General features: G+C 46.3%; 1 protein-coding gene across 4 annotated transcripts in view; it reads right to left on the bottom strand.

Moving 5' to 3' along the window:
* LOC110493268 (voltage-dependent calcium channel subunit alpha-2/delta-2) overlaps window positions 1-26,802 on the bottom strand; it is a 304,480-nt gene that overhangs the window by 113,019 nt on the left and 164,659 nt on the right. For 2 of the 4 annotated variants that reach the window (XM_036948226.2, XM_036948227.2), the window contains exon 5: window positions 8,162-8,206. The exons of the other annotated variants lie outside the window; for them this stretch is intronic. In XM_036948226.2, coding sequence (XP_036804121.1) covers window positions 8,162-8,206 — 45 coding nt within the window. The remainder of the gene's footprint in view (window positions 1-8,161; window positions 8,207-26,802) is intronic. 4 annotated transcript variants of the gene reach the window in all.

Raw genomic sequence — 26,802 nt, 5'->3', positions numbered from 1 at the left:
CTCCAATACCCTACTCAACAAATTGGATGCAGTCTATCGCAGTGCAATCCGTTTTGTCACCAAAGCCCCGTATACTACCCACCATTGCGACCTGTACGCTCTCGTTGGCTGGCCCTCGCTTCATACTCGTCGCCAAACCCACTGGCTCCATGTCATCTACAAGACCCTGCTAGGTAAAGTCCCCCCTTATCTCAGCTCGCTGGTCACCATAGCATCACCCACCTGTAACACGCGCTCCAGCAGGTATATCTCTCTGGTCACCCCCAAAACCAATTCTTTCTTTGGCCGCCTCTCCTTTAAGTTCTCTGCTGCCAATGACTGGAAGGAACTACAAAAATCTCTGAAACTGGAAACACTTACAGTGGGGAGAACTAGTATTTGATACACTGTCGATTTTTGCAGCTTTTCCTACTTATAAAGCATGTAGAGGTCTTTGTTTTTTATCACAGGTACACTTCAACTGTGAGAGACGGAATCTAAAACAAAAATCCAGAAAATCACATTGTATGATTTTTAAGTAATTAATTAGCATTTTATTGCATGACATAAGTATTTGATCACCTACCAACCAGTAAGAATTCCGGCTCTTACAGACCTGTTAGTTTTTCTTTAAGAAGCCTCTTGTTCTCCACTCATTACCTGTATTAACTGCACCTGTTTGAACTCGTTACCTGTATAAAAGACACCTGTCCACACACTCAATCAAACAGACTCCAACCTCTCCACGATGGCCAATTCCCAGAGAGCTGTGTAAGGACATCAGGGATAAAATTGTAGACCTGCACAAGGCTGGGATGGGCTACAGGACAATAGGCAAGCAGCTTGGTGAGCAGGCAACAACTGTTGGCGCAGTTATTAGAAAATGGAAGAAGTTCAAGATGACGGTCAATCACCCTCGGTCTGGGGCTCCATGCAAGATCTCACCTCGTGGGGCATCAATGATCATGAGGAAGGTGAGGGATCAGCGCAGAACTACACAGCAGGACCTGGTCAATGACCCGAAGAGAGCTGGGATCACAGTCTCAAAGAAAACCATTAGTAACACACTACGCCGTCATGGATTAAAATCCTGCAGCGCACGCAAGGTCCCCCTGCTCAAGCCAGCGCATGTCCAGGTCCGTCTGAAGTTTGCCAATGACCATCTGGATGATCCAGAGGAGGAATGGGAGAAGGTCATGTGGTCTGATGAGACAAAAATAGAGCTTTTTGGTGTAAACTCCACTTGCCGTGTTTGGAGGAAGAAGTAGGATGAGTACAACCCCAAGAACACCATCCCAACCTTGAAGCATGGAGGTGGCAACATCATTCTTTGGGGATGCTTTTCTGCAAAGGGGACAGGATGACTGCACCATATTGAGGGTAGGATGGATGGGGCCATGTATCGCGAGATCTTGGCCAACAACCTCCTATCCCTCAGCAAGAGCATTGAAGGTGGGTCGTGGCTGGGTCTTCCAGCATGACAATGACCCGAAACACACAGCCAGGGCAAATAAGGAGTGGCTCCGTAAGAAGCATCTCAAGGTCCTGGAGTGGCCTAGCCAGTCTCCAGCCCCGAACCCAATAGAAAATCTTTGGAGGGAGCAGAAAGTCCGTATTGGCCAGCGACAGCCCCGAAACCTGAAGGATCTGGAGAAGGTCTGTATGGAGGAGTGGGCCAAAATCACTGCTGCAGTGTGTGCAAACCTGGTCAAGAACTACAGGAAATCCATGGTCTCTGTAATTGCAAACAAAGGTTTCTGTACCAAATATTAAGTTCTGCTTTTCTGATGTATTTCATGTCTTATGTCATGCAATAAAATGCAAATGAATTACTTAAAAATCATACAATGTGATTTTCTGGATTTTTGTTTTAGATTCCGTCTCTCACAGTTGAAGTGTACCTTTGATAGAATTTACAGACCTCTACATGCTTTGTAAGTAGGGAAACCTGCAAAATCGGCAGTGTATCAAATACTTGTTCTCCCCACTGTATCTCCCTCACTAGCTTTAAGCACCAGCTGTCAGAGCAGCTCACAGATTACTGCACCTGTACATAGCCCATCTATAATTTAGCCCAAACAACTACCTCTTTCCCTATTGTATTTTTTTATTTTTATTTATTTATTTTGCTCCTTTGCACCCCATTATTTTTATTTCTACTTTGCACATTCTTCCACTGCAAATCTACCATTCCAGTGTTTTACTTGCTATATTGTATTTACTTTGCCACCATGGCCTTTTTTTTGCCTTTACCTCCCTTATCTCACATCGTATATAGACTTGTTTCTACTGTATTATTGACTGTATGTTTGTTTTACTCCATGTGTAACTCTGTGTTGTTGTATGTGTCGAACTGCTTTGCTTTATCTTGGCCAGGTCGCAATTGTAAATGAGAACTTGTTCTCAACTTGCCTTCCTGGTTAAATAAAGGTGGGGGAAAAAAATAAAATAAAAAATGTTGAAGAGTCGAGGTTGAAGAGTCTCTGTCATGCCTTCTTCACCATGGTGTCCGTGTGGTTCGACCTTTCCAGCTTCTCAGAGATTTTTTAGCATTTTTTTAACATCTCCACTGCGGCTCCGCTGATGAGGATGGGGGAGTGCCCAACCTGGCTCCTCCTGAATTCCACAATCAGCTCCTTTGTTTTGCTGATGCTGAGGGAGAGTTTATTTACCTGGCACCCCACCGTCAGAGTGCCTACCTCCTCTTTGTAGGCCGTCTCGTCGTAGTTAGTAATCAGGTCTACCTCCTACTGTGGTGTCTCAGCAAACTTGATGATGGAGTTGGAACTGTGTGAGGCCATGCAGTCGTGGGTTTACAGGGAGTACAGGAGGGGATTTGTTGAAGATCAGTGTGGAGGAGATGACGTTGCCTAGTCCAGGACCCAGTTGCATAAGGATGAGTTCAGTCCCAGGGCCGTGAGCTTTGTGGTGAGCTAAGACGACACTATGGTATTGAAGGCCGAGCTGTAGTCAGTGAACAGCATCTTCACAAATGCATTCCTTTTGTTCAGGTGGGTGAGGGCAGTGTGCAGTGTAATGGCGATTGCATTGTCCTTGGATCTGTCTGGGGCGGTAAGCGAATTGGAGAGGGTCGAGTGTGTCGGGGAGGTAGGAGGTGATATAGACTTTGACTAGCCTCTCGAAGCACTTCATGATGACGGAAGTGAGTGCTAGGTGTTGGTAATCATGCAGTTCAGTTACTTTCCCTTCATTGGGCACGGGGATGATAGTGGATATCTTGAAGCAGGAGGGCACAACTGCCTGAGCTAGAGAGAGATTGAAAATGTCAGAAAACACTGGTCTGCACACACATGCTCTGAGGGTATGGCTAGAGAAGCCGTCTGGGCCGGCAGCCTTGCGAGGGTTAGCACGTTTGAATGACTTACATATGTCCTCCGTGGAGACTGTAAGCCTTGTTATCGTCAGGGGTTCACCTCTGCAGCACAGAATCGTAATGCTTGAAGCGTGAGAAAAAGGTGTTTAGCTTGTCCGGTAGCGCGGCGTTGGTGTTCGCAACGTGACTGGCTTTCTTTTTGTAATCTGTGATCGTTAGAAGCCCCTGACACATACGCCTCGTGCACGACCAGCTGAATTGCTCCTTCACTTTGTCCCTATACGTGTGTGTTTCATCATCTTGATCAATCTGCGCAGGTCGTATTTGTACTGTTTAACCATACAATTGTCCTCGGTCACCTTGCCATGTTTATAAGCAGCTAGAGGTGGGTAAGGATAAGGGCAAGACTAGTGGGCTAGACCTCAAGATAGTTTTAACATGAGGTGTTATTCATCCCACTACTAAGCAATCCCCTCCAATGCTTCCTCCACACATACTACTGTGGGATATTCCTTTAAAAAATGAATAGCCGCTATATGCTGTTTTTACGCCTGGACACAGAGTACCGGAGATGGAGGACACAGACAGTGTCACCTTTTGGGCAGGCAGAACTGTGGTGGTACTCACTTACGTTCCCAAGGGTACTGTGGGATACGGGTGCCACAAAGGCCATCAATTCAAAGTTGTGAGCGATATGGAGTCCAGAACATCTGGCGAACATTCTAATTATGGAGTGTTTATACTGGAGGGGTGGAGGGACGCACTACAACCCGGGAGAGAAAGGGATGATTGGATGAACAGACATGGGGAGAGGAGGGACGGAGAAGACAGGACAGAGGTTAGGTTAGAGGGAGGGTACAGGAGTAAGGGTCAGTTGGAGAGAGTAAACACTGTGGACCAGTGACAGGACACAGGGTGGTGATGGAGGTGAAGGAATAGGAGGGTGGAAAAGAAGTAGGAAGCAGTGGGAGAGGGCAAAGGATAGAGGATGCTGGAGAAACTAAACCTTCCAAAAGCTCCCTCACTTACCTCTTCATAACCAGTCACTTGGTTCTGGACACAATGGAGGTGGGGTGACCTTTAGCGGTATGCTGTGGTGCGCCATGGGTTTTGTCAGGGGCTTGGCCTCAGCAGTACCATTTTAATGATGACCGATGTCCTCCAATTAGACGTGTTGACAGGCCCTAAAGTGCTGTGTCATTAATCACAGGAGGGCTGCCTCTGCACACCATGAAAATCACGCCGTGATTTATAACATAGCTGGCTCTTCTCTCTGTCCGTCCACATATTTCTCTATCTCCATCTTTCTCTTTTCTCTCTCTCTGTCCCACCATTACTCTCCTCCGTCTCTCTCTGTCTCCGTCATCTTTCTCTCTCTCCTTCATCTCTCTCTATCACTCTCTCTCTCCTCTGTCTCTCCCTCCTTATTCATTCCTTCCTTCCTTTTGTGCTCGGACAATGTAGGGAATTCATGCATTTGGTACTGATAGCCAATTAATCAGGTGGCTTGGTAGCACAAAGAGGAGTGGTGAGTCACTGTGACCTTTGCATCTTCTGGAAGGACTAATAACTGTTCCCAGACCAGTGACAGACTAAGGCATTGTCAGGACACCCTGCATAGGGCTTCCGAGAGGCGTCACTACAGACCCTGGTCTGATTCCAGGCTGTATCACAACCGGCCGTGATTGGGAGTCCCATAGGGTGGCGCACAATTGGCCGGGGTTTGGCTGGGGTAGACCGTCATTGTAAATAAGAATTTGCTCTTAACTGACTTGCCTAGCTAAATAAAAATAAATGCCTTCTACAGAGGATTGTGGACTCAGCAGGTGGATCTATAGGTGACTCATATTAATAGCGACGTTACATGAAGTCTCAATAGTTACTATACAGCCATGTACAGTTGAAGTCGCAAGTTTACATATACCTTAGCCAAATACATTTAAACTCAGTTTTTCACAACTCCTGACATTTAATCCTAGTAAAAATTCCCTGTCTTAGGTCAGTTAGGATCACCACTTTATTTTAAGAATGTGAAATGTCAGAATAATAGTAGAGAATATTATTTATTTAGGCTTTTATTTCTTTCATCACATTCCCAGTGGGTCAGAACTTTACATACACTCAATTAGTATTTGGTAGCATTTATTTTAAATAGTGTAACTTGGGTCAAAAGTTTCGGGTAGCCTTCCATAAGCTTCCCACAATAAGTTGGGTGAATGTTGGCCTATTCCTCCTGACAGAGCTGGTGTAACTGAGTCTGGTTTGTAGGCCTCCTTGCTCTCACATGCTTTTTCAGTTCTGCCCACAACTTCCTGACCGATGTCTTGAGGTCATTGCCCATTTGGAAGACCCATTTGCGACCAAGCTTTAACTTCCTGATGAGATTGAGATGTTGCTTCAATATATTTTCACATAATATCCCCCCTCATGATGCCATCTATTTTGTGAAGTGCACCGGTCCCTCCTGCAGCGAAGCACCCCCACAACATGATGCTCCCACCCCCGTGCTTCACGGTTGGGATGGTGTTCTTCAGCTTGCAAGCCTCCCCCTTTTTCCTCCAAACATAACGATGTTCATTAGGGCCAAACAGTTCTATTTTTGTTTCATCAGACCAGAGGACATTTCTTCCCATGTGTAGTTGCAAACTGTAGTCTGGCTTTCTTTATGGCGGTTTTGGAGCAGTGGCTTCTTCCTTGCTGTTGATATAGGACTCGTTTTACTGTGGATATAGATACTTTAGTATATGTTTCCTCCAGCATCTTCACAAGGTCCTTTGCTGTTGTTCTGGGATTGATTTGCACTTTTCGCGCCAAAGTATCATCATCTTTAGGAAGACAGAACGCGTCTCCTTCCTGAGCAGTATGACGGCTGCGTGGTCCCATGGTGTTTATACTTGCGTACTATTTGTACAGATGAACGTGGTACCTTCAGGTGTTTGGAAATTCCCCAAGGAAATTGCTCCCAAATTGCTCCCAGGGATGAACCAGGTCTACATTTTTTTCTGGGGTCTTGGCTGATTTCTGTTGATTTTCCCATGATGTCAAGCCAAGAGACACTGAGTTTGAAGGTAGGCCTTGAAATACATCCACAGGTACACCTCCAATTAACTGAAATTATGTCAATTAGCCCATCAGAAGCTTCTAAAGCCACGACATCCTTTTCTGGAATTTTACAAGATGTTCAAAGGCACAGTCAACTTAGTGTATGTAAATGTCTGACCCACTGGAATTGTAATACAGTGAAATATAAGTGAAATAATCTGTCTGTAAACAATTGTTGTAAAAATGACTTGTGTCATGCACAAAGTAGATGTTCTAACCGACTTGTCAAAACTATAGTTTGTTAACAACAATTTTTTTTGAGTTGTTGAAAAATGTGTTTTAATGACTCCAACGTAAGTGTATGTAAACTTCCGACTTCAACTGTATGTTTGGTATAGTCTAGGCCTACTATCCTGTCTTGTGTTGGGTGTTCCTTGGTTATTTATTGAGGCATTGGTTGAGGTAAAACCCACAGAGAGTGCTGCTGACGTCCACAGTTGTATGTACTCCAGGGTTTTTCCTATCTTGGTAGGAAAGTAGGAGCTGCAGTCGCTGTCACATGCACAGAAGACATTTAGGGTTTAAAATACTCAGTAGATTGGTAGGGTTAGGTACTTCAGTTTTAGTTAGTTAGGCAAGTTCACGAGGGCTTCATAGGGTTAAGAAATTGAGGTTAGGTATTAGGTACTCGACAGTTGGGGTGAGGGTACTTTAAGGTTTGACAGGTGGGGGTTATGTGCAGTTGGGGTTAGGTAGGTCCTTCAGGGTTTGGGGTTAGGTAGGTAAGTACTTCAGGATTTGGGGTTAGGTAGGTAAGTACTTCAGGATTTGGGGATGGGTAGGTAAGTACTTCAGGGTTTGGGGTTAGGTAGGTAGGTCCTTCGGGGTTTGGGTTAGGTAGGTAAGTATTTCAGGGTTTGGGGTTAGGTAGGTAGGTTCTTCAGGGTTTGGGTTTAGGTAGGTAAATCTTTCAGGGTTTGTGGTTAGGTAAGTAAGTCCTTCAGGGTTTGGGGTTAGGTAGGTAGGTCCTTCAGGGTTGGGGTTAGGTAGCTAGGTAGGTAGGTAGGTAGTTAGGTCCTTCAGGGTTTGGGGTTAGGTAGGTAGGTAGGTAGTTACGTCCTTCTGGGTTTGGGTTTAGGAAGGTCCTTCAGGGTTTGGGGTTTGGTAGGTAGGTCCTTCAGGGTTTCGGGTTAGGTGGGTAGGTAGGTCCTTCAGGGTTTGGGGTTAGGTGGGTAGGTAGGTCCTTCAAGGTTTGGGGTTAGGTAGGTAGCTACTTCAGGGTGTGGGGTTAGGTACACCCTTAGAAAAAAAGGTGCTATCGAGAACCTTTAAGGGTTATTTGGCTGTCCCCATAGGAGAACACTTTGAAGAACCCTTTTTTTGTTCCACATAGAACACTTTCCCCAGATGGTTCTACACGAAACCCTGGAACCAAAAAGGGTTCTATTTGGAACCAAAAAGGGTTATCCTATGGGGACAGCCGAAGAACCTTTTGGGAACCCTTTTTTCTAAGAGTGTAGGTAAGTCATTCAGGGTTTGGGGTTAGGTAGGTAAGTACTTCAGGGTTTGGGGTTAGGTAGGTAGGTAGGTACATCATGGTTGACTGAATCTCTTGGGAGGACAGTTAGTGGGAGCTTGGTCACATGCATGGTGCTGGCCCCAGGCCTGTCACACACACTCATAGCCACAGTGTCAGCAGCGTACTAACACACACAGACAGCCCGGAGGCCTGTGACCAGTGGGACAACAAGACGTACAGGGGAGCAGGATGGGCAGGACTGGGAGGACACACACCACTGTACTCACATAGTCTGATTCCGCTTTCGAATCATAGTACTCCATGTCGCTCTCCTGCGCGGAAAAGAAAGGTGAAAAGACAGGTGATGAGAGAAGATATAGCAGTGACTATATCCATTAGGCTCTTCTGCTGGTGTAGCTGTATGAAGATATCAAGGTTATATTCAGACACACTAGACAGCATGAGAATATAATCAGCATCACAGAACACTGGGGAGGTAGTGTGATGAAAGATTGTGGAATGGAACTTTGTGGAATGTGTTTCTGAGACGTGCTGTGTTCTAATGCAGTACAGGATGCAATCTAGTAGTGTTGTAACGTGGTATTTACTATGATAGGAAATATAGTGCTATGCTGTATGCATGGCATGATTTACTATGGTGCAGTGGTTGTTAGCTGGATTTAGGATGAGTATATAGAGTGGAATGAGCTAGCATTGCTCCCTAGAGCTCTCATCCACTGCTTATTGTCTGTTGAGTTCATGGTAAATAGCGCCTCTCATCTCAGAGGAGAAAGAAAAGACAGAGAACAGGACAGAAGCCAAGTTCATTGCAGGGTTCCCTGTACGCCCCCAAAGCCCACAACCCCCACGCTCCCCAGCCCAGAGCTTGCCCCCTCCCTCCGACCCCCACCTCCTCGCCAAGGCTGCGTGCGGCACGGTGCGGCATAAGTCTGGGCCCGCCTCAATATCATTGGGAGGGAGCCTGGATGAGGACACGCTCTCAAGGGCACTGGAGTGACTGCTTCTCCCGCTGTGGAGGAGCTCTGCTCATTCTGACAGCAGAGGAGAGGAGAGGCTGAGGGAGCCCTTCACACACACACACACATAATCATCTCTCTCTCTCACACTGTCTCTCTCTCTCCCTCTCACACTGTCTCTATCTCTCTCTCTCACTGTCTCTCTCTCTGTCTCTCTCTCTCTCTCTCTCTCTCACACTCTCTCTCTCTCTCTCTCTCTCTCTCACTGTCTCTCTCTCTGTCGCTCTCTCTCTCTCTCTCACACTGTCTCTCTCTCTTTCTCTCTCTCTCTCTCTCTCTCTCTCTCACACACTGTCTCTCTCTCTCTCTCTCTCACACTGTCTCTCTCTCTCTCTCTCTCACACTGTCTCTCTCTCTCTCTCTCTCTCTCTCTCTCACACACTGTCTCTCTCTCTCTCTCTCTCACTGTCTCTCTCTCTCTCTCCCTCTCACACTGTCTCTCTCTCTCTAACTGTCTCTCTCTCACTGTCTCTATCTCTCCCTGAGACAGTCCAGTCTCAATGTGTCCGTGACCAGGACCCGGGCTGGCCTCCAGCACTAATCAGGGAGTCAGTCATCAGCTAACCACGGCTCAGCTCAGCCCCAAACAACCCACACAGACAGACGGACAGACGCAGCCTGACCCAAACTCCTATTGACACTTAACATGAGGCAGGGCCTTGCCTAGGGGGGCCTCCGGACGGGGATGCAGAGAAGCAGAGTCCTCCCCCTTCAGACCGATGCTCATTATCCTCCAGTACCAGAACACTCTGCCTCCTCTCTCTACACAGCAGCCATGCATGATCTGGGTAGACAGTGGGACAAGGAGAGAAGATGTGGAAAGGGGGGAGGGTAGTTGAGGGATGTAAACAGGAAGACACTTATAGACGGTACATAAGGGTGATGGGTATGGAAAAAGGAACATGTCAAATTTGCAGTTTCACATGTGAAAATGCATGTGAAACTTCACACGTGTCCGAAAACCACGTCTGACGTGTCTGTTTTTCCCAAGTGACATTTTTCACATGCGATTTGTTCACATGTGAAAATGTATTTTAAATGCGGCACGTGTCTGACTCATGTGAAATGTATATACTACCGTTCAAAAGTTTGGGGTCACTTTGAAATTTCCTTCATTTTTTGTCCATTAAAATAACATCAAATTGATCAGAAATACAGTGTAGACATTGTTAATGTTGTAAATGACTATTGTAGCTGGAAATGGCAGATTTTTTATGGAATATCTATATTGGCGTACAGAGGCCCATTATTAGCAACCATCAACCCTGTGTCCAATGACACGTTGCGTTAGCTAATCCAAGTTTATATTTTTAAAAGGCTAATTGATCATTAGAAAACCCTTTTGCAGTTATGTTAGCACAGCTGAAAACTGTTATCCTGATTAAAGAAGCAATAAAACAGGCCTTCTTTAGACAAGTTGAGTATCTGGAGCATCAGCATTTGTGGGTTCGATTACAGGCTCATAATGGCCAGAAACAAATAACTTTCTTCTGAAACTCATCAGTCTATTCTTGTTCTGACAAATGAAGGCTATTCCATGTAAGAAATTGCCAAGAAACGGAAGATCTCTTACAACGCTGTGTACTACTCCCTTCACAGAACAGCGCAAACTGTCTCTAACCAGAATAGAAAGAGGAGTGGGAGGCCCCGGTGCACAACTGAGAAAGAGGACAAGTACATTAGAGTGTCTAGTTTAAGAACTGGCAGGTTCATTAAATAGTAACCGCAAAACACCAGTCTCAACGTCAACAGTGAAGAGGCGACTCCAGGATGCTGGCCTGTTATTTCAATGGACAAATGGCGTTCCTTTCAAAAACAAGGACATTTCTAAGTGACCCCAAACTTTTGAACGGTAGTGTATTTTTCGTGTTACATTTTTCACATGATTTGTTCACACGTGTCCGGAAATTATGTGTTTTTTTCAAGTGTTCTTTTCACATGTAATGTTTTTATGTTAGGGCACACACACAACCAGAGGCTACATGGCGAGGCACCCTATCTGTGGTCCCTCAGATCCCCCTAGGCTGGCTGGTCCTTGGTCTCTTAGGGCCCAGGGCCTAGGTTAAACACATCTAATAAAGCACACTACCCACAACTACCAGCTAAACACACACAAACCACACACACACACACACACAAGCAAGAGCACACGGCACACACACACACACACACACACACAAACACACAAGCAAGAGCACACGGCACTCACTCATAGAATGGCACGCCAGCAATGCATCACGCTCGCACAGCATCTCTCCCCACTCCTCGGTCTCTTTACCCTTATCTCAGTTGTCATCTCTCTCCCCTCAATACCAGGCAGCATTCTTTCTTCCCCATCTCTCTCCCCTCAATACCAGGCAGCATTCTCTCTTCCCCATCTCTATCCCCTCAATACCAGGTAGCATTCTCCTTCCCCATCTCTCTCCCCTCAATACCAGGTAGCATTCTCCTTCCCCATCTCTCTCCCCTCAATACCAGGCAGCCTTCTCCTTCCCCATCTCTCTCCCCTCAATACCAGGCAGCATTCTCCTTCCCCATCTCTCTCCCCTCAATACCAGGCAGGATTCTCCTTCCCCATCTCTCTCCCTCAATACCAGGCAGGATTCTCCTTCCCCATCTCTCTCCCTCAATACCAGGCAGCATTCACACCCAATTTCAGATTGAGTGAATACAGTGCAGCTGCAGGTTAGGTGCCCACTGTTGCTATAGAAACAGTCCCCTCTGCTCTAGATTATAGTGTGACTTTTTTGTGTTTTCTCACCATGTCTGTCTATCTGTCTTTTGGTTTCTGTTGCTGCTTCCTGTCTGAACTGTGTCACTCTGACTGTCTCTCTATCCCTTTTCTTATCTATTTGTCACCCACTATCAATTACTCTAATGAATGACTATTAAATAATTATATATCGACAGATTTTAGGGTCTTAATTTGATCACTCTTTTGTTGCTGAGCAATTCAATCTTCTAAAGGCTTCTAAAGTTTGTCATTTCCACTTTGTGTAATTTAAGACTCGATTTGCCCTAATGAAAAATTTATCAACCCTTAAAAAAAATGTCCATTAATTATAATCCACAATAATAATTAATATTTCCTGTTTCCTACTGTAGCAAACTGGCTCAAATTAATAATTGTAATTGTATATGGAAGATTGTTTTTCAAATGATCATATGACAAGTAGAAACAACAAAACAAATCTTTAAACAAAGCATTGTGTCACGACTCGTACCGAAGGTGGCCCCTCTTCCTGTTCGGGTGGCTCGGCGGTCGTCGTCACCGGTCTACTAGCTGCCACCGATCCCTTTTCCGTTTCTGTTGGTTTTGTCTTATTAGTTACACCTGTTTCTTGTTTAGGTTTTTAGTTGGGCTATTTAAGCCAGTAGGCCCGCCTGCTCTTTGTGCGGGCTTGTTTTTCCCACTGTGTTATTGTGTGGTAGTGCGTCTCACTTTTGGGTTTTCCTCCGAACTTGTTAAGTCCTGGTTTCGGGCGATCGCGTATGTGCACCCAGTAGCTTGGCGCGTACGATTGTCCTGTGCGTAAATAAAGCACAATTTCTGTACCTTCTGCCTCTGACTCCGCACCCACTACGCCCAAGAGCGTTACAGAAGCCCAGACCACAACAATGGAGTCAGCAGGAGCAGCGGCCACCCCCCTTCCATCGATGGAGCGCGTCCTCCACCATACCACCATCCTCCATTGGATTGGATCTGCGATGGACCAGATGATGGAGAGAATGGAGTCAGCAGGAGCAGCGGCCACCCCCCTTCCATCGATGGAGGAGCGCGTCCTCCACCATACCACCATCCTCCATCGGATTGGGTTGGCGATGGACCAGGTGATGGAGAGAATGGAGTCAGCAGGAGCAGCGGCCACCCCCCTTCCATCGATGGAGGAGCGCGTCCTCCACCATACCACCATCCTCCATCGGATTGGGTCGGCGATGGACCAGGTGATGGAGAGAATGGAGTCAGCAGGAGCAGCGGCCACCCCCCTTCCATCGATGGAGGAGCGCGTCCTCCACCATACCACCATCCTCCATAGGATTGGGTCGGCGATGGACCAGGTGATGGAGAGAATGGAGTCAGCAGGAGCAGCGGCCACCCCCCTTCCATCGATGGAGGAGCGCGTCCTCCACCATACCACCATCCTCCATAGGATTGGGTCGGCGATGGACCAGATGATGGAGAGAATGGACCGATGGGAGAGGAGTGGTCTCCCCATTTCACCTCCGGCTCCTCTGAGTCAACCTACTCCTCCGGCGGCGTCCGGCTCCAGCGCACTTCATCTTGCGCCCCCGAGGGAGTACGATGGAGCTTGAGCTGTACCTGGCTACCGTGAGGCTGACACCCTCGGGGGAGGAGAGTGTGAGCGTCCTCGTCTCCTGCCTGACGGGTCGAGCTCTGGAGTGGGCCAACGCTGTCTGGAATGGCCCAGACTCAGCGAGGGAGCACTATCCAGAGACCACCCTCCAGAGGGCCGAGCGGCGGGTGAGCAACTATTCCACCTCAGGCAGGAGACGAGGAGCGCGCAGGACTTTGCGTTGGAGTTCCGGGCCTTGGCCGCTGGGGCAGGGTGGAACAACAGCGTTCAGAAAGGGTCCTGTCAGTTCCACCTCCTAGCCCTCCCGCTCCCATTCTTATGGAGTTAGGGGGGAGCCACTTCGAGGGGTACCGGAGGAGGAGGCTCCTCCTGCACCAGCTGTGGTCGGAGAGGACACACGGCCGACCGGTACTGGAGGTGCCCGTCTGGGAGTCGAGAGGGCAGGTAGAACACTTCCCGGTCACCCCAGGTGAGTCAGCATCAAACTCACCCAGAGCCCCTGTTGGTCACATGTTTATAATGATTTTTTTCCTTGAAATTTCTCCCTCTTCCCAGCATAAGGCGCTAGTCGATTCAGGCGCAGCTGGGAACTTTCTGGATCGCGGACTCGCCCGTAAGCTGGGAATTCCGCTGGTGCCGATAGATCCCCCCCTTCCCCGTGCACTCCTTAGATAGCCGACCATTAGGGTCAGGCCACGGTTCCACTGGACATGGTAATGCAGGGGGATCATAGGGAGCGGATTAGTCTCTTCCTTATCGATTCACCTGCATTTCCAGGGGAGCTGGGGGTTCCCTGGCTGGCCAGTCACAATCCCAGGATTTCGTGGAGACAGGGGGTTCTCCAATTCGACCGATTAATCGGAATGGTTTCATAACAATCGGAAATCAGTATTTTTGGGCGCCGATTAAAAAATATATTATATATATATATTTTTTTATACCTTTTATTAACTAGGCAAGTCAGTTAAGAACACATTATTATTTTCAATGATGGCCTAGGAACGGTGGGTTAACTGCCTTGTTCAGGGACAGAAAGACAGATTTTCACCTTGTCAGCTTGGGGATCCAATCTTGCAACCTTACAGTTAACTAGTCCAACGCAATAACAACCTGCCTCTCTCTCGTTGCACTCCACAAGGAGACTGCCTGTTATGCGAATGCAAGGTAAGCTAGCATTAAAGCCAAGGTAAGCTAGCATTAAACTTATCTTATAAAAAACAATCAATCATAATCACTAGTTAACTACACATGGTTGATGATATTACTAGATATTATCTAGCGTGTCCTGCGTTGCATATAATCTGACTGAGCATACAAGCATACAAGTATCTGACTGAGCGGTGGTAGGCAGAAGCAGGCGCGTAAACATTCATTCAAACAGCACTTTCGAAACAGCACTTTCTTGCGTTTTGCCAGCAGCTCTTCGTTGTGCGTCAAGCATTGCGCTGTTTATGACTTCAAGCCTATCAACTCCCGAGATGAGGCTGGTGTAACCGAAGTGAAATGTCTAGCTAGTTAACGCGCGCTAATAGCGTTTCAAACGTCACTCGCTCTGAGCCTTCTAGTAGTTGTTCCCCCTGCTCTGCATGGGTAACGCTGCTTCGATGGTGGCTGTTGTCGTTGTGTTGCTGGTTCGAGCCCAGGGAGGAGCGAGGAGAGGGACGGAAACTATACTGTTACACTGGCAATACTAAAGTACCTATAAGAACATCCAATAGTCAAAGGTTAATGAAATACAAATGGTATAGAGGGAAATAGCCCTATAATTCCTATAAAAACTACAACCTAAAACGTCTTACCTGGGAATATTGAAGACTCATGTTAAAAGGAACCACCAGCTTTCATATGCTCTCATGTTCTGAGCAAGGAACTCAAACGTTAGCTTTCTTACATAGCACATATTGCACTTTTACTTTCTTCTCCAACACTTTGCTTTTGCATTATTTAAACCAAATTGAACATGTTTCATTATTTATTTGAGGCTAAATTGATTTTATTGATGTATTATATTAAGTTAAAATAAGTGTTCATTCAGTATTGTTGTAATTGTTTTTTTTTTAAATCGGCCGATTAATCGGTATCGGCTTTTTTGGTCCTCCAATAACCGGCATTGGTATATGCGTTAAAAAATCATAATCGGTCGACCTCTACTCTGGTGTACAAGGTGCTTGGTAGACTGCTGGAGCATGACCTATACATCAAGGCTGAGAATTGTGTGTTCTCCAAACGAACCGTCTCCTTCCTGGGTTATCGCATTTCCACCTTGGGGATGGTGATGGGAGTGTGACCACGTTAAGGCCGTACGTAATTGGCCGACTCCAACCACGGTGAAGGAGGTGCAGCATTTTTTTAGGGTTTGCCAATTACTACCAAAGGTTTATCCAGGGTTTTGGCCCCCATTACCTCACTACTGACGTGGGGGCTGGTGCGTTTACGGTGGTCGGCAGAGGCTGACAGAGCCTTCAATCAGTTGAAGGCACTGTTCACTGATGCACCCGTGTTGGCGCACCCGGACTCCTCTTTAGCGTTCATAGTGGAGGTGGACGCGTCCGAGGCTGGGGTGGGAGCCGTGCTATCACAGCGCTCGGGTACGCCACCGAAACTCCGCCCCATGCGCTTTCTTTTCGAGGAAGCTCGGTGCGGCGGAGCGTAACTATGATGTGGGGGACCGGGAGTTGTTAGCTGTGGTAAAGGCCCTGAAGGTGTGGAGACACTGGCTTGAGGGGGCTAAGCACCCTTTCCTCATCTGGACTGACCACCGGAATCTGGAGTATATCCGGGCAGCTAGGAGACTGAATCCGCGTCAGGCAAGGTGGGCTGTGTTCTTCACCCGATTTAGGTTTACCATCTCGTATAAGACCAGGTTCACTGAACACGAAGGCCGACGCGCTGTCCCGTCTTTATGACACGGAGGATCGGCCCATCGATCCTACTCCCATCCTTCCAGCCTCTAGGCTGGTGGCACCGGTGGTATGGGAGGTGGACGCGGACATTGAGCGGGCGTTACGGTTGGAACCTGCGCCTCAATGTCCTACAGGTTGCAAGTTCGTGCCGCTTGGTGTCCGTGATCAACTGATTCGGTGGGCACACACACTACCCTCTTCAGGTCATCCTGGTGTGGCGAGGACAGTGCGGAGTCTTAGGGGGAAGTACTGGCGGCCCACCTTGGCTAGGGACGTGAGGTTCTATGTCTCTTCCTGTTCGGTGTGTGCCAAGAGTAAGGCTCCTAGGCACCACAACGGTCGTGGTCTCACCTGTCGGTGGACTTCCTTACCGATCTTCCCCTATCTCAGGGGAACACCATGGTCCTGGTTGTTGTGGATCGGTTTTCTAAGTCCTGCCGTCTCTTCCCGTTGCCCGGTCTCCCTACGGCCCTACAGACTGCGGAGGCTCTATTTACCCACGTCTTCTGGCACTACGGGGTGCCGGAGGACATCGTCTCTGATCGGGGTCCCCAGTTCACGTCCCGAGTGTGGAGGGAGTTTATGGAGTGTCTGGGGGTCTCGGTCAGCTTGACCTCTGGTTATCACCCCGAGATTAATGAGCAGGTGGAGAGAGTGAACAAGGTGGGTAGGTTTCTGTGGTCGTATTGCCAGGACCGCCAGGGTCCTGGCAAGGTACGTCCCATGGACGGAGTTGGCCCAGAACTCACTCCTCCACGAACATGTCACCATTTCAATGCACGTTCGGCTACCAGCCGGTCCTAGCACCGTGGCATCAGACCGAGGCTCCTGCGGTGGAGGAGTGGGTGCAGCACTCCAGCGTTATTGGATATATATGCGTTATTGGATATATATGAAAATAACATCCTGAAGATTGATTCTCTCTCTTAGTTTGACCAGTTTATTCGACCTGGAATATAACTTTTTAAAGTTTTCGTCCGAGTTCGCCTGGACCAGCGCCAGCTTTCGGACATGTGAACTAACCGTGGTAGCAAAAGCAGCTAATTGTACACTAGTAATTGACATTATGGAACAAAACAACGATTTATTGTGGAACTAGGACTCCTTGCACTCAATTCTGATGAAAGATCATCAGGTAAAGGAATATTTATGATGTAATTTCGTATTTCTGTTGACTCCAACATGTCGGAGAAATATTGTTACATCTTAGCGCCGTTTTAGATTATTGCATGGTATGCTTTTTCGTAACGTTTAAAAAAAATCTGACACAGCGGTTGCATTAAGTTCCAGTGAATCTTTAGTTATATGTAAAACATGTATCTTTCGTCAAAGTTTATGATGAGTATTTCTGTTATCTGGCGTAGCTCTCTGTAATTACTCCGGATATTTTGGAGGCATTTCTGAACATGGCGTCAATGTAAACCGAGATTTGTGGATATAAATATGCATATTATCAAACAAAACATAAATGTATTGTGTAACATGATGTCATATGAGTGTCATCTGATGAAGATTATCAAAGGTTAGTGATTCATTTTATCTCTAATTCTGCTTTTGTGACTATCTTTGGATGGGAAAAATGGCTGTGTGTTTTTTTGGATTTGGTGGTGATCTAACATAAATATCTGTTGTGTTTTTGCTGTAAAACATTTTAAAAATCGGACACGATGGGTAGATTAACAAGATGTTTTCATTTGCTGTATTGGACTTGTTAATGTGTGAAAGTTTAAATATTTTTGAATTTCCCACGCTGCCTTTTTAGCGGAATGTTGGGGGGGGGTTCCGTTAGCGGAACGTGTGTCCTAGACAGGTTTTAAGAACAAATTCTGATTTACAATGACGGCCTACCCCGGCCAAACCGGACAGCGGTGGGCCAATTGTGCGCCGCCCTATGTAGATACAGACGCTGTAGATTCATATGGTAAAAGCAGGTACAGTAGCTGGAATACAGGGCTGGACTGGGACCAGAAATCATCCCTAACATCCCTGGTTGTCCCTGGTGACTCTCTGATCCACCTCTACGCAGACAACACCATTCTATATATTTCTGGCCCTTCTTTGGACACTGTGTTATTAACTAACCTCCAGACGAGCTTCAATGCCATACAACTCTCCTTCCGTGGCCTCCAACTGTTCGTAAATGCAAGTAAAACTAAATGCATGCTCTTCAACCAATCGCTGCCCCACTTGCCCGCCAGTCCAGCATCACTACTCTGGACGGTTCTGACTTAGAATATGTGGACAACTACAAATACCTAGGTGTCTGGTTAGACTGTAAACTCTCCTTCCAGACTCACATTAAGCATCTCCAATCCAAAATTAAATCTAGAATCGGCTTCCTATTTCGCAACAAAGCCTCCTTCACTGATGCAGCCAAACATACCCTCATAAAACTGACCATCCTGCCGATCTCTGACTTTGGCGATGTCATTTACAAAATAGCCTCCGACACTACTCAGCAAATTGGATGCAGTCTATCACAGTGCCATCCGTTTTGTCACCAAAGCCCCATATACTACCCACCACTGTGACCTGTATGCTCTCGTTGGCTGGCCCTCGCTTCATATTCGTCGCCAAACCCACCAACTCCAGGTCATCTATAAGTCTTTGCTAGGTAAAGCCCCGACTTATCTCAGCTCACTGGTCACCATAGCAGCACCCACCCATAGCATGCGCGCCAGCAGGTATTTTTCACTGGTCACCCCCAAAGAAAAATCCTGCTTTGCCCGCCTTTCCTTCCAGTTCTCTGCTGCCAATGACTGTAATGAATTGCAAAAATCACTGAAGCTGGAGATTCATATCTCCCTCATTAACTTTAAGCACCAGGTCTCAGAGGAGCTCACAGTTCACTGCACCTGTACATAGCCCATCTGTAAAAAGCCCATCCAACTACCTCATCCCCATACTGTTTTTTTTCTCTCCTTTGCACCCCAGTATCTCTACTTTCCAATTCATCTTCTGCACATCTATCACTCCAATGTTTAATTGCTAAATTGTAATTATTTCGCCACTATGGCTTATTTATTTCTTTACCTCCCTTATCTTTCCTCATTTGCCCACACTGTGCATAGACCTTTTTTCTATTGTGTTATTGACTGTATGTTTGTTTATTCCATGTGTAACCTTGTGTTGTTGTTTGTGTCGCACTGCTTTGCTTTATCCTGGCCAGGTCGCAGTTGTAAATGAGAACTTGTTCTCAACTTGCCTACCTGGTTAAATAAAGGTGAAATAAAAATAAATAAAAAAAAACATTTCTAACACACCGGCCCATTTCGTTCCTTGAGGACTCCATGCGACAACATTTGTTTACTTGAGGCAACCAGTATTAACCCGATAATGATCATTTTGTGCAAATAAAACCAAGTTAGACAGGCCCACTGGGCTAAATATGAACCAGCCCATTTGGTGGAATACTGTATAGACCTGCACACTACACATATTGGCTTCTGTCAGGGAGGAAGGGTTTAGTGTGCATGTGTCAGGGTGTATACCTTACCTCTTGGTGGGCATGCTGTGTGCTCTCACAAGACAAGTTGAGACAGTTTGACATTTAAATCTCAGACAAGCTCTCCATCATGTGAGGAGAGATTACAGTCAAATCCATATATCTTCTGGACACCTGCTAATGACTTTGTAATTACACGTACACACACACACACACAAACAAACAAGTCACAATCAAACAGAAACTGCGGATGCTCTCCAGGCCATGGTACTCCAGCAATCATCCCTAGCAGCAGATCCCTAATGGAACCTGACATTATATCAGACACAATAAAGGATTTCATTTGCTGCTCTTCATTAGTCCGTATTTATTTATACATACACACACACACACACACACACACAAACATACGCACACACACGCACACGCACACGCACACGCATGCACGCACACACACACACTCTGCTGACTAGTCAGGGAGGACCTTCCAGAACAAAAAGACAATGTGATTGGGCAGCAGAATAGATGTGCTTCTGTAACACCTACCTGTTAGGAAGGTATAAAACCTGACTCACTCTGCTGTTCTGTCCTTCCTGCCTCCACTCCAATCACTCTCCTTGTCTCTCAACGTCTCTCTACCCCTACCCAATGTCTTTTTGACATGTCCTACACCCTTAGACATTCAGGAAATGTTCAATCCTTCTAGTAGAAGCTAGTGTGAAATGTTGTATTGAGAAGTACACACAGCACACATTTGATCAATTGACGCATGTAATGACTGACATGCAATTTCATCAAGGAGACTAGAACACTGGAGGTGCAATACGGGAAAGAAACCACAAAAAACATGAAAATGAATTTGTTCATTTCATAAAAACATTTCATTTGAACAAAAGGCCTTCCTTGTATAATAGGAACGCTTATGAAACATAAAAACCTAGCTAAATCACACGGGGTGAAATAATCCTAGAAATGTAGACAGGACTACCAGAGAGCCTTTAAACTCCTTTAATGACCGGTCTTAGTAACTGGTCTTAGTAACTGGTCTTAGTCACTGGTCTTAATAACCGGTCTTAATAACTGGTCTTAGTAACTGGTCTTAGTAACTGGTCTTAATAACCGGTCTTAATAACCGGTCCTAATAACTGGTCTTAGTAACTAACTAGTCTTAGTAACTGGTCTTAGTAACCGGTCTTGTGATGATACAGATGTAGGATCTTAATTCGATCAGTCTTTTTTTAGCTAAGAATTTTATTGCACAGCAGGAAATGCAAACCAAAAACAGAAATATCTAATTTACCTAATTATTCAGACCCTTTGCTATGAGACTCAAAATTGAGCTCCGGTGTATCTTGTTTCCATTGATCATCCTTGAGATGTTTCTACAACTTGATTGGAGTCTACCTTTGGTCAATTAAATTGATTGGACATGATTTGGAAAGGCACACACCGGTCTATATAATGTCAGAGCAAAAACCAAGCCATGAGGTCAAAGGAATTGTCCATAGAGCTCCGAGACAGGACAGATCTGGGGACAGGGTACCAAAACATGTCTGCAGCATTGAAGGTCCCCAAGTGGCTTCCATCATTCTTAAATGGAAGAATTTTGGAATTACCAATACTCTTTCTAGAGCTTGCCACCCAGCCAAACTGAACAATCGGGGAGAAGGGCCTTTGCTGTGGGGAGGTTTTTCAGCGACAGGGACTGGGAGACTAGTCAGGATCGTGGGAAAGATGAATGGAGCAAAGTACAGAGAGATCCTTGATGAAAACATTCTCCAGAGCGCTCAGGACCTCAGACTGGGGCGAAGGTTCGCCTTCCAACAGAACAACAACCCTAAGCACACAGCCAAGACAATGCAGGAGTGGCTTCGGGACAAGTCTCTGAATGTCCTTGAGTGGCCCAGTCAGAGCCTGGAATTAAACCCGATCTAACATCTCTGGAGAGATCTGAAAATAGCCGTGCAGCAATGCGCCCCCCAGAATGGGAGAAACTCCCCAAATACAGGTATGCCAAGCTTGTAGCATCATACCCAAGAAGACTCAAGACTTCAACAAAGTATTAAGTAAAGGGTCTGAATACTAATGTCTAAAAAAATGTCTAACAACCTGTTTTTGCTTTGTCATTATGGGGTATTGTGTGTAGATTGACGAAGGAAAAAACTATTTAATCCATTTTAGAATAAGGCTTTAACGTAACAAAAAGTGGAAAAATTCAAGGGGTCTGAATACTTTCCAAATGAACTGTATATATTTTCAACAACAACAACAAAATATATATATGGGGGATTGGAAGTGATGCAGACAATTACATTGATAGAAGCCACAATCTATCTGCACTATTAAAGCTTTACCCCCGCCTGTCATTAAAGCCCCCCCCCCCCCCCCCCCCCATCTCTAATACAGATTGTTAGACTTTCGTGATGAGAAACAATTTGGGTCTTGTTGAGGATGTAGACTAAACTCAGTGAACATAGTCTGGCTATAGTGAGGATTCACCGACACAAAAAACCATCTGACTGCCTGGACAAGTCGAGTAATGTCCAAATTGCAAAAAATAGAATAGACCGGAATTTAATGCACTGCCCACTTGAAATAGCCACACAAAACCTGTCACCTTAAAATATCTTCTTATTAGGCTAGTATAAATGCAGGGTGATTTTCAAGTTAGGCTCCTCTGGGGAGAAATGAGTCTATTGAAGCAACCTGTCATAATCACAGGGAGGATGCCTCTTTATACTGTCAATAAAAATACCATCATTAAAGCACACTTTAAAGAAAGAGGCAAAAGCAAAATGTGGAAAAGCAGAGACAAGGGTGAGAGAGAGAGAGCGCGAGAGAGAGAAAGAAATGGCGAAAGAGAGAGCGAGAGAGAAAGTGAAAAAGGGAGATAGAGAGCAAAATAGGTGGAGTGAGCGAGAAATAGTGAGAGAGGGAGAGATCAAGTCAGGGAGAGACAGAGAGAGAAAGCTGTTTCCCATGCCAATAAAGCCTTTTGAATTGAAATAAATGAGAGAGAGAGAAGCACCAGAGAGAGAGAGAAAGAGAGAGAGAGGAGCTGTGTGTTTGACTCCTCAGATAAAGCTGTGTATGATGAAGAGGGGAAGGGGGAGGCCTAAGGCACGGCTCTCACATTGGCATGCTGGGTGTCTTTGGGCTTTTAAGCTATTAGGGACCTTCTGAGACCATGGTGTCCACACATAGCTTCATGTAGATGTTCATTTGTATGCCAATAAACAAATCTGCCCTAAGTTTACAGCTCAAATACACTGTGAAAATGATGCATTCTCCATGCGCACCACATCAATGTCCTTTGTCTCACCACACATAAAGGTAGGACTTCTCTAACTGCACATTAACTTCAAAAGCCCTGAGTGAAAGATGGTCTGCAGTCGTACAGATACAGGAATAAGGTGAGGAAAAACACAAAGGGAAAAGAGAAAAGAACAGAAAAAGAGAGACCATTTTGTTTTTCCATTATGTGACCTAAAACCACAGTGGTTGAAAAAAATTGAATGAATATGCTGTGCATTCCATAACCTCTTTTATGTTACAATGGCCTATGTCTTAATCCATGCTCAATAGTGCAGACTGCCCTTCTTTTAATGCTAGCCTTAATACACTTATTTCCTCTAAGAAACCTTTTATGCCCTCCCTCCCTCCCTCCCTCCCTCCCTCCCTCCCTCCCTCCCTCCCTCCCTCCCTCCCTCCCTCCCTCCCTCCCTCCCTCCCTCCCTCCCTCCCCCTCCCTCCCTCCCTCCCTCCCTCCCTCCCTCCCTCTCTCTCTCTTTCAGTGGCTGTCAGATCCCTTCAGTAAAAAGCAGTTAAATCAGTCTTTGAATATTCCAATCCTGCGATAAGGAGAGGACGCTTTGTACCACTGCGCTCTGGGTAATGCAGATCCCCATTGTTGGCTGACATGGCTCCATTGAGGAGCTGGCTTTAGCCACGATAGCATCACCACACAGCATGGACACACTGCCAGATAAAGGGCCTATCCAACATGACACATGCACACAACGCCTCCCAAACAAGCCCCAATCTGATCAGCACAGGAGAGGCAGGAAGGAGACGCTCTAACAACAAATAAAGACAAATAAGATAAACAGACCGTAACAATATTAACACAGGGATCAGGTGGGGTTCTAGTAACCTAGGAGGCAATCCAATCCTCCATCTATCAGCGTGACATGGTGGATCCTGGCACCGTACAGTCCGCAATCTCACCAGGCAGCAGTGATCAATCACAAGCCACCTTACAGTGCATTTGGATCTGCCCTAGCCAATCACATGGCATCTTCATATTGAACCTCTGTTTAACAGTAGAACACCACTTATCCTGAAAACAGCTTCACGGTTCCTTATTCTTCAGGACAACCGGATACAGATTGAAGGCTTGAGGGCCAGTGTGCTGCCACCCCCTCTTCAGAGGTTGACTGAGAGTGGCCACTCAACCATCAGCGGTGGCAGAGACAAACCTGTTATTGTCGACCATGTAATCATTTCCATTAGACGCCTTGCTGTCCCCTACGATGTTTCACAATGCTTCAAACATTCAAATCAGACAGTAACCTTCCTCAAGACATCTACGTCCGCATCGACCAAGGACAGGTTGCACCAAAGAAAGCACACACTGAAACCCAAACCTTTATCCATACCTTTAACCACTGAAACCCAAACCTTTATCCATACCTTTAACCACTGAAACCCAAACCTTTATCCATACCTTTAACCACTGAAACCCAAACCTTTATCCATGCCTTTAACCACTGAAACCCAAACCTTTATCCATGCCTTTAACCACTGAAACCCAAACCTTTATCCATGCCTTTGACCACTGAAACCCAAACCTTTATCCATGCCTTTAACCACTGAAACCCAAACCTTTATCCATACCTTTAACCACTGAAACCCAAACCTTTATCCATACCTTTAACCACTGAAACCCAAACCTTTATCCATGCCTTTAACCACTGAAACCCAAACCTTTATCCATGCCTTTAACCACTGAAACCCAAACCTTTATCCATACCTTTAACCACTGAAACCCAAACCTTTATCCATACCTTTAACCACTGAAACCCAAACCTTTATCCATGCCTTTAACCACTGAAACCCAAACCTTTATCCATGCCTTTAACCACTGCAAATAAAACATTTTCTATAAACACCTCTCACCCACAACTTTATAAATGGAGATAGGAAATGAACGTGCTATGAACAGTTAGCCATAACTGCTGTGCAAGTGCCTTGCTCAAGGGCATTTGAACCAGCGTCCTTTTGGTTACTGGCCCAACGCTCTTAACCGCTAGGCTAGTGTACCTGCCGCCTCACAGGACCTAAAGGAAGGGAACCATGCCATCATCAAACAATGTCATGCAGCAATCTACTGGTTCCAGTAGGGAGGTCTTACATACTGTTAGAAATAAATACATATAATAATAATAATTTAGTACAGTAAACATCACAGAGGTGATACCCAGGCATTTGACCAAATATACAATATAAGGACCCAAACTATGATGGTGTCACCAAACACGATGGTGTTCCTTTTTTATGTCTCTATTTTAGTTTGGTCAGGGTGTGAGTTGGGGTGGGCATTCTATGTTTTGTGTTCTATGTTTTCTATTTCTATGTGTTTGGCCTGGTATGGTTCCCAATCAGAGGCAGCTGGCAATAGTTGTCTCTGATTGAGAACCATACTTAGGCAGCCTGTTTTCCCAATATGGGTTGTGGGTAGTTGTTTTCTGTTTTGTGTTGCTGCACCTTACAGGACTGTTTCGTTTTGTTTAGTGGTTCTGTTCTAATAAATATAACCTGAACACTTACCATGCTGCGCATTGGTCCGATCCATCTCATTCCTCATCAGAAGAGGAAGACAATCGTTACAGATAGACCCAATTATTTAATAAAAAAGGCCAAACCCAGTCCTCTATGATGGTGACCTCTCTAGTTCAGAGTTCTCATATAGACCCCTTCTCTAACCAGGGGGCCAGGGGGAGCAGGTTCTCTCTCTGAAATAACATTTCATGGGTGTTGGGCATGTGTTGAGATGGGGGAATAGAGCTTCGGAGCGTGGCCTGCTGGATTTCTTTGGCTATTGATTGCCATTCCCGGTGGGGCCTGGGGATCGATAGGCTGGGTTTAGACACGGCACGGGGGACTCTCTCTCTCTCTCTCTCTCTCTCTCTCTCTCTCTCTCTCTCTCTTCCTCCGGCTAACGCAGCGCTCCACAGCACCGTGGCTCACCAAACAAGAGTTCTTTCATGCCCTCTTAGTTGAGTGTGAAACAGCATGTCTGAGACCACTTGTGCTCTCTCTCTCTCACTCTCAGAGCAGCAGAACAACATTACATGAGAGTACTGAAGGAGTCAGGGAGAGAGAGAAGGCGAATGAGAGGGAGAGAGAGACAAATAAATAAAGAGAATGGAGAAAATAGCATTTCTACCTTGAAGAGAGATACTTACGCAAATTACAGCCGGGCCTGCAATCAAGAAGCTGAAATGACCAAACTGTGGGGTAACCAAGGCAACCAGCGAGAGAAAAAAGCAGGCAGCAGAAGAGAAAGCAGATGCAGAGAGTGAGCGAGGGAGGGAGGCAGGGAGGGGGAGTGGAGGAGAGAGGGGTGGGCTGAGGTGGCCAGCGGGAGTTGGATAAGGAGGAGGGGTGGAGGAGAGAAGAGAGGGGTGGGCTAGGGTGATTAGGATGTGGAGACATGGAGGGTGGAGGGAAGGAGAGGGGTGGGCTGTGGTGATCAGGAGGTAAAGACATGGAGGGTGGAGGGGAGGGGAGGGGTGGGTTGAGGTGATCAGGAGGTAAAGACATGGAGGGTGGAGGGGAGGGGTGGGGTGGGGTGATCAGGAGGTAAAGACATGGAGGGTGGAGGGGAGGGGTGGGGTGGGGTGATCAGGAGGTAAAGACATGGAGGGTGGAGGAGAGGGGTGGGCTGAGGTGATCAGGAGGTAAAGACATGGTGGGTGGAGGAGAGGGGTGGGCTGGGGTGATCAGGAGGTAAAGACATGGAGGGTGGAGGGAAGGGGAGGGGTGGGGCGAGATGGTCAGGAGGAGGAGGGGGATAGGTAGGGGTGGAAGAGAGGAGAGAAAGGTGGGCTGGGGTGATCAACAGGAGGAGGAGGAGAAAAAAGGGGTGGCGCAATGATCCAATTCTTCTAGTTGCTTGACCAATTGGTACATATTATCAATGAGTTTCACATGAGTGCAAAGTAC

This window comes from Oncorhynchus mykiss, chromosome 17, assembly GCF_057628025.1.
Source record: "Oncorhynchus mykiss isolate SJ-2025 chromosome 17, ASM5762802v1, whole genome shotgun sequence".
Classification (NCBI taxonomy): Eukaryota; Metazoa; Chordata; class Actinopteri; order Salmoniformes; family Salmonidae; genus Oncorhynchus; species Oncorhynchus mykiss.
This window is presented reverse-complemented; position numbering and strand designations above follow the sequence as displayed.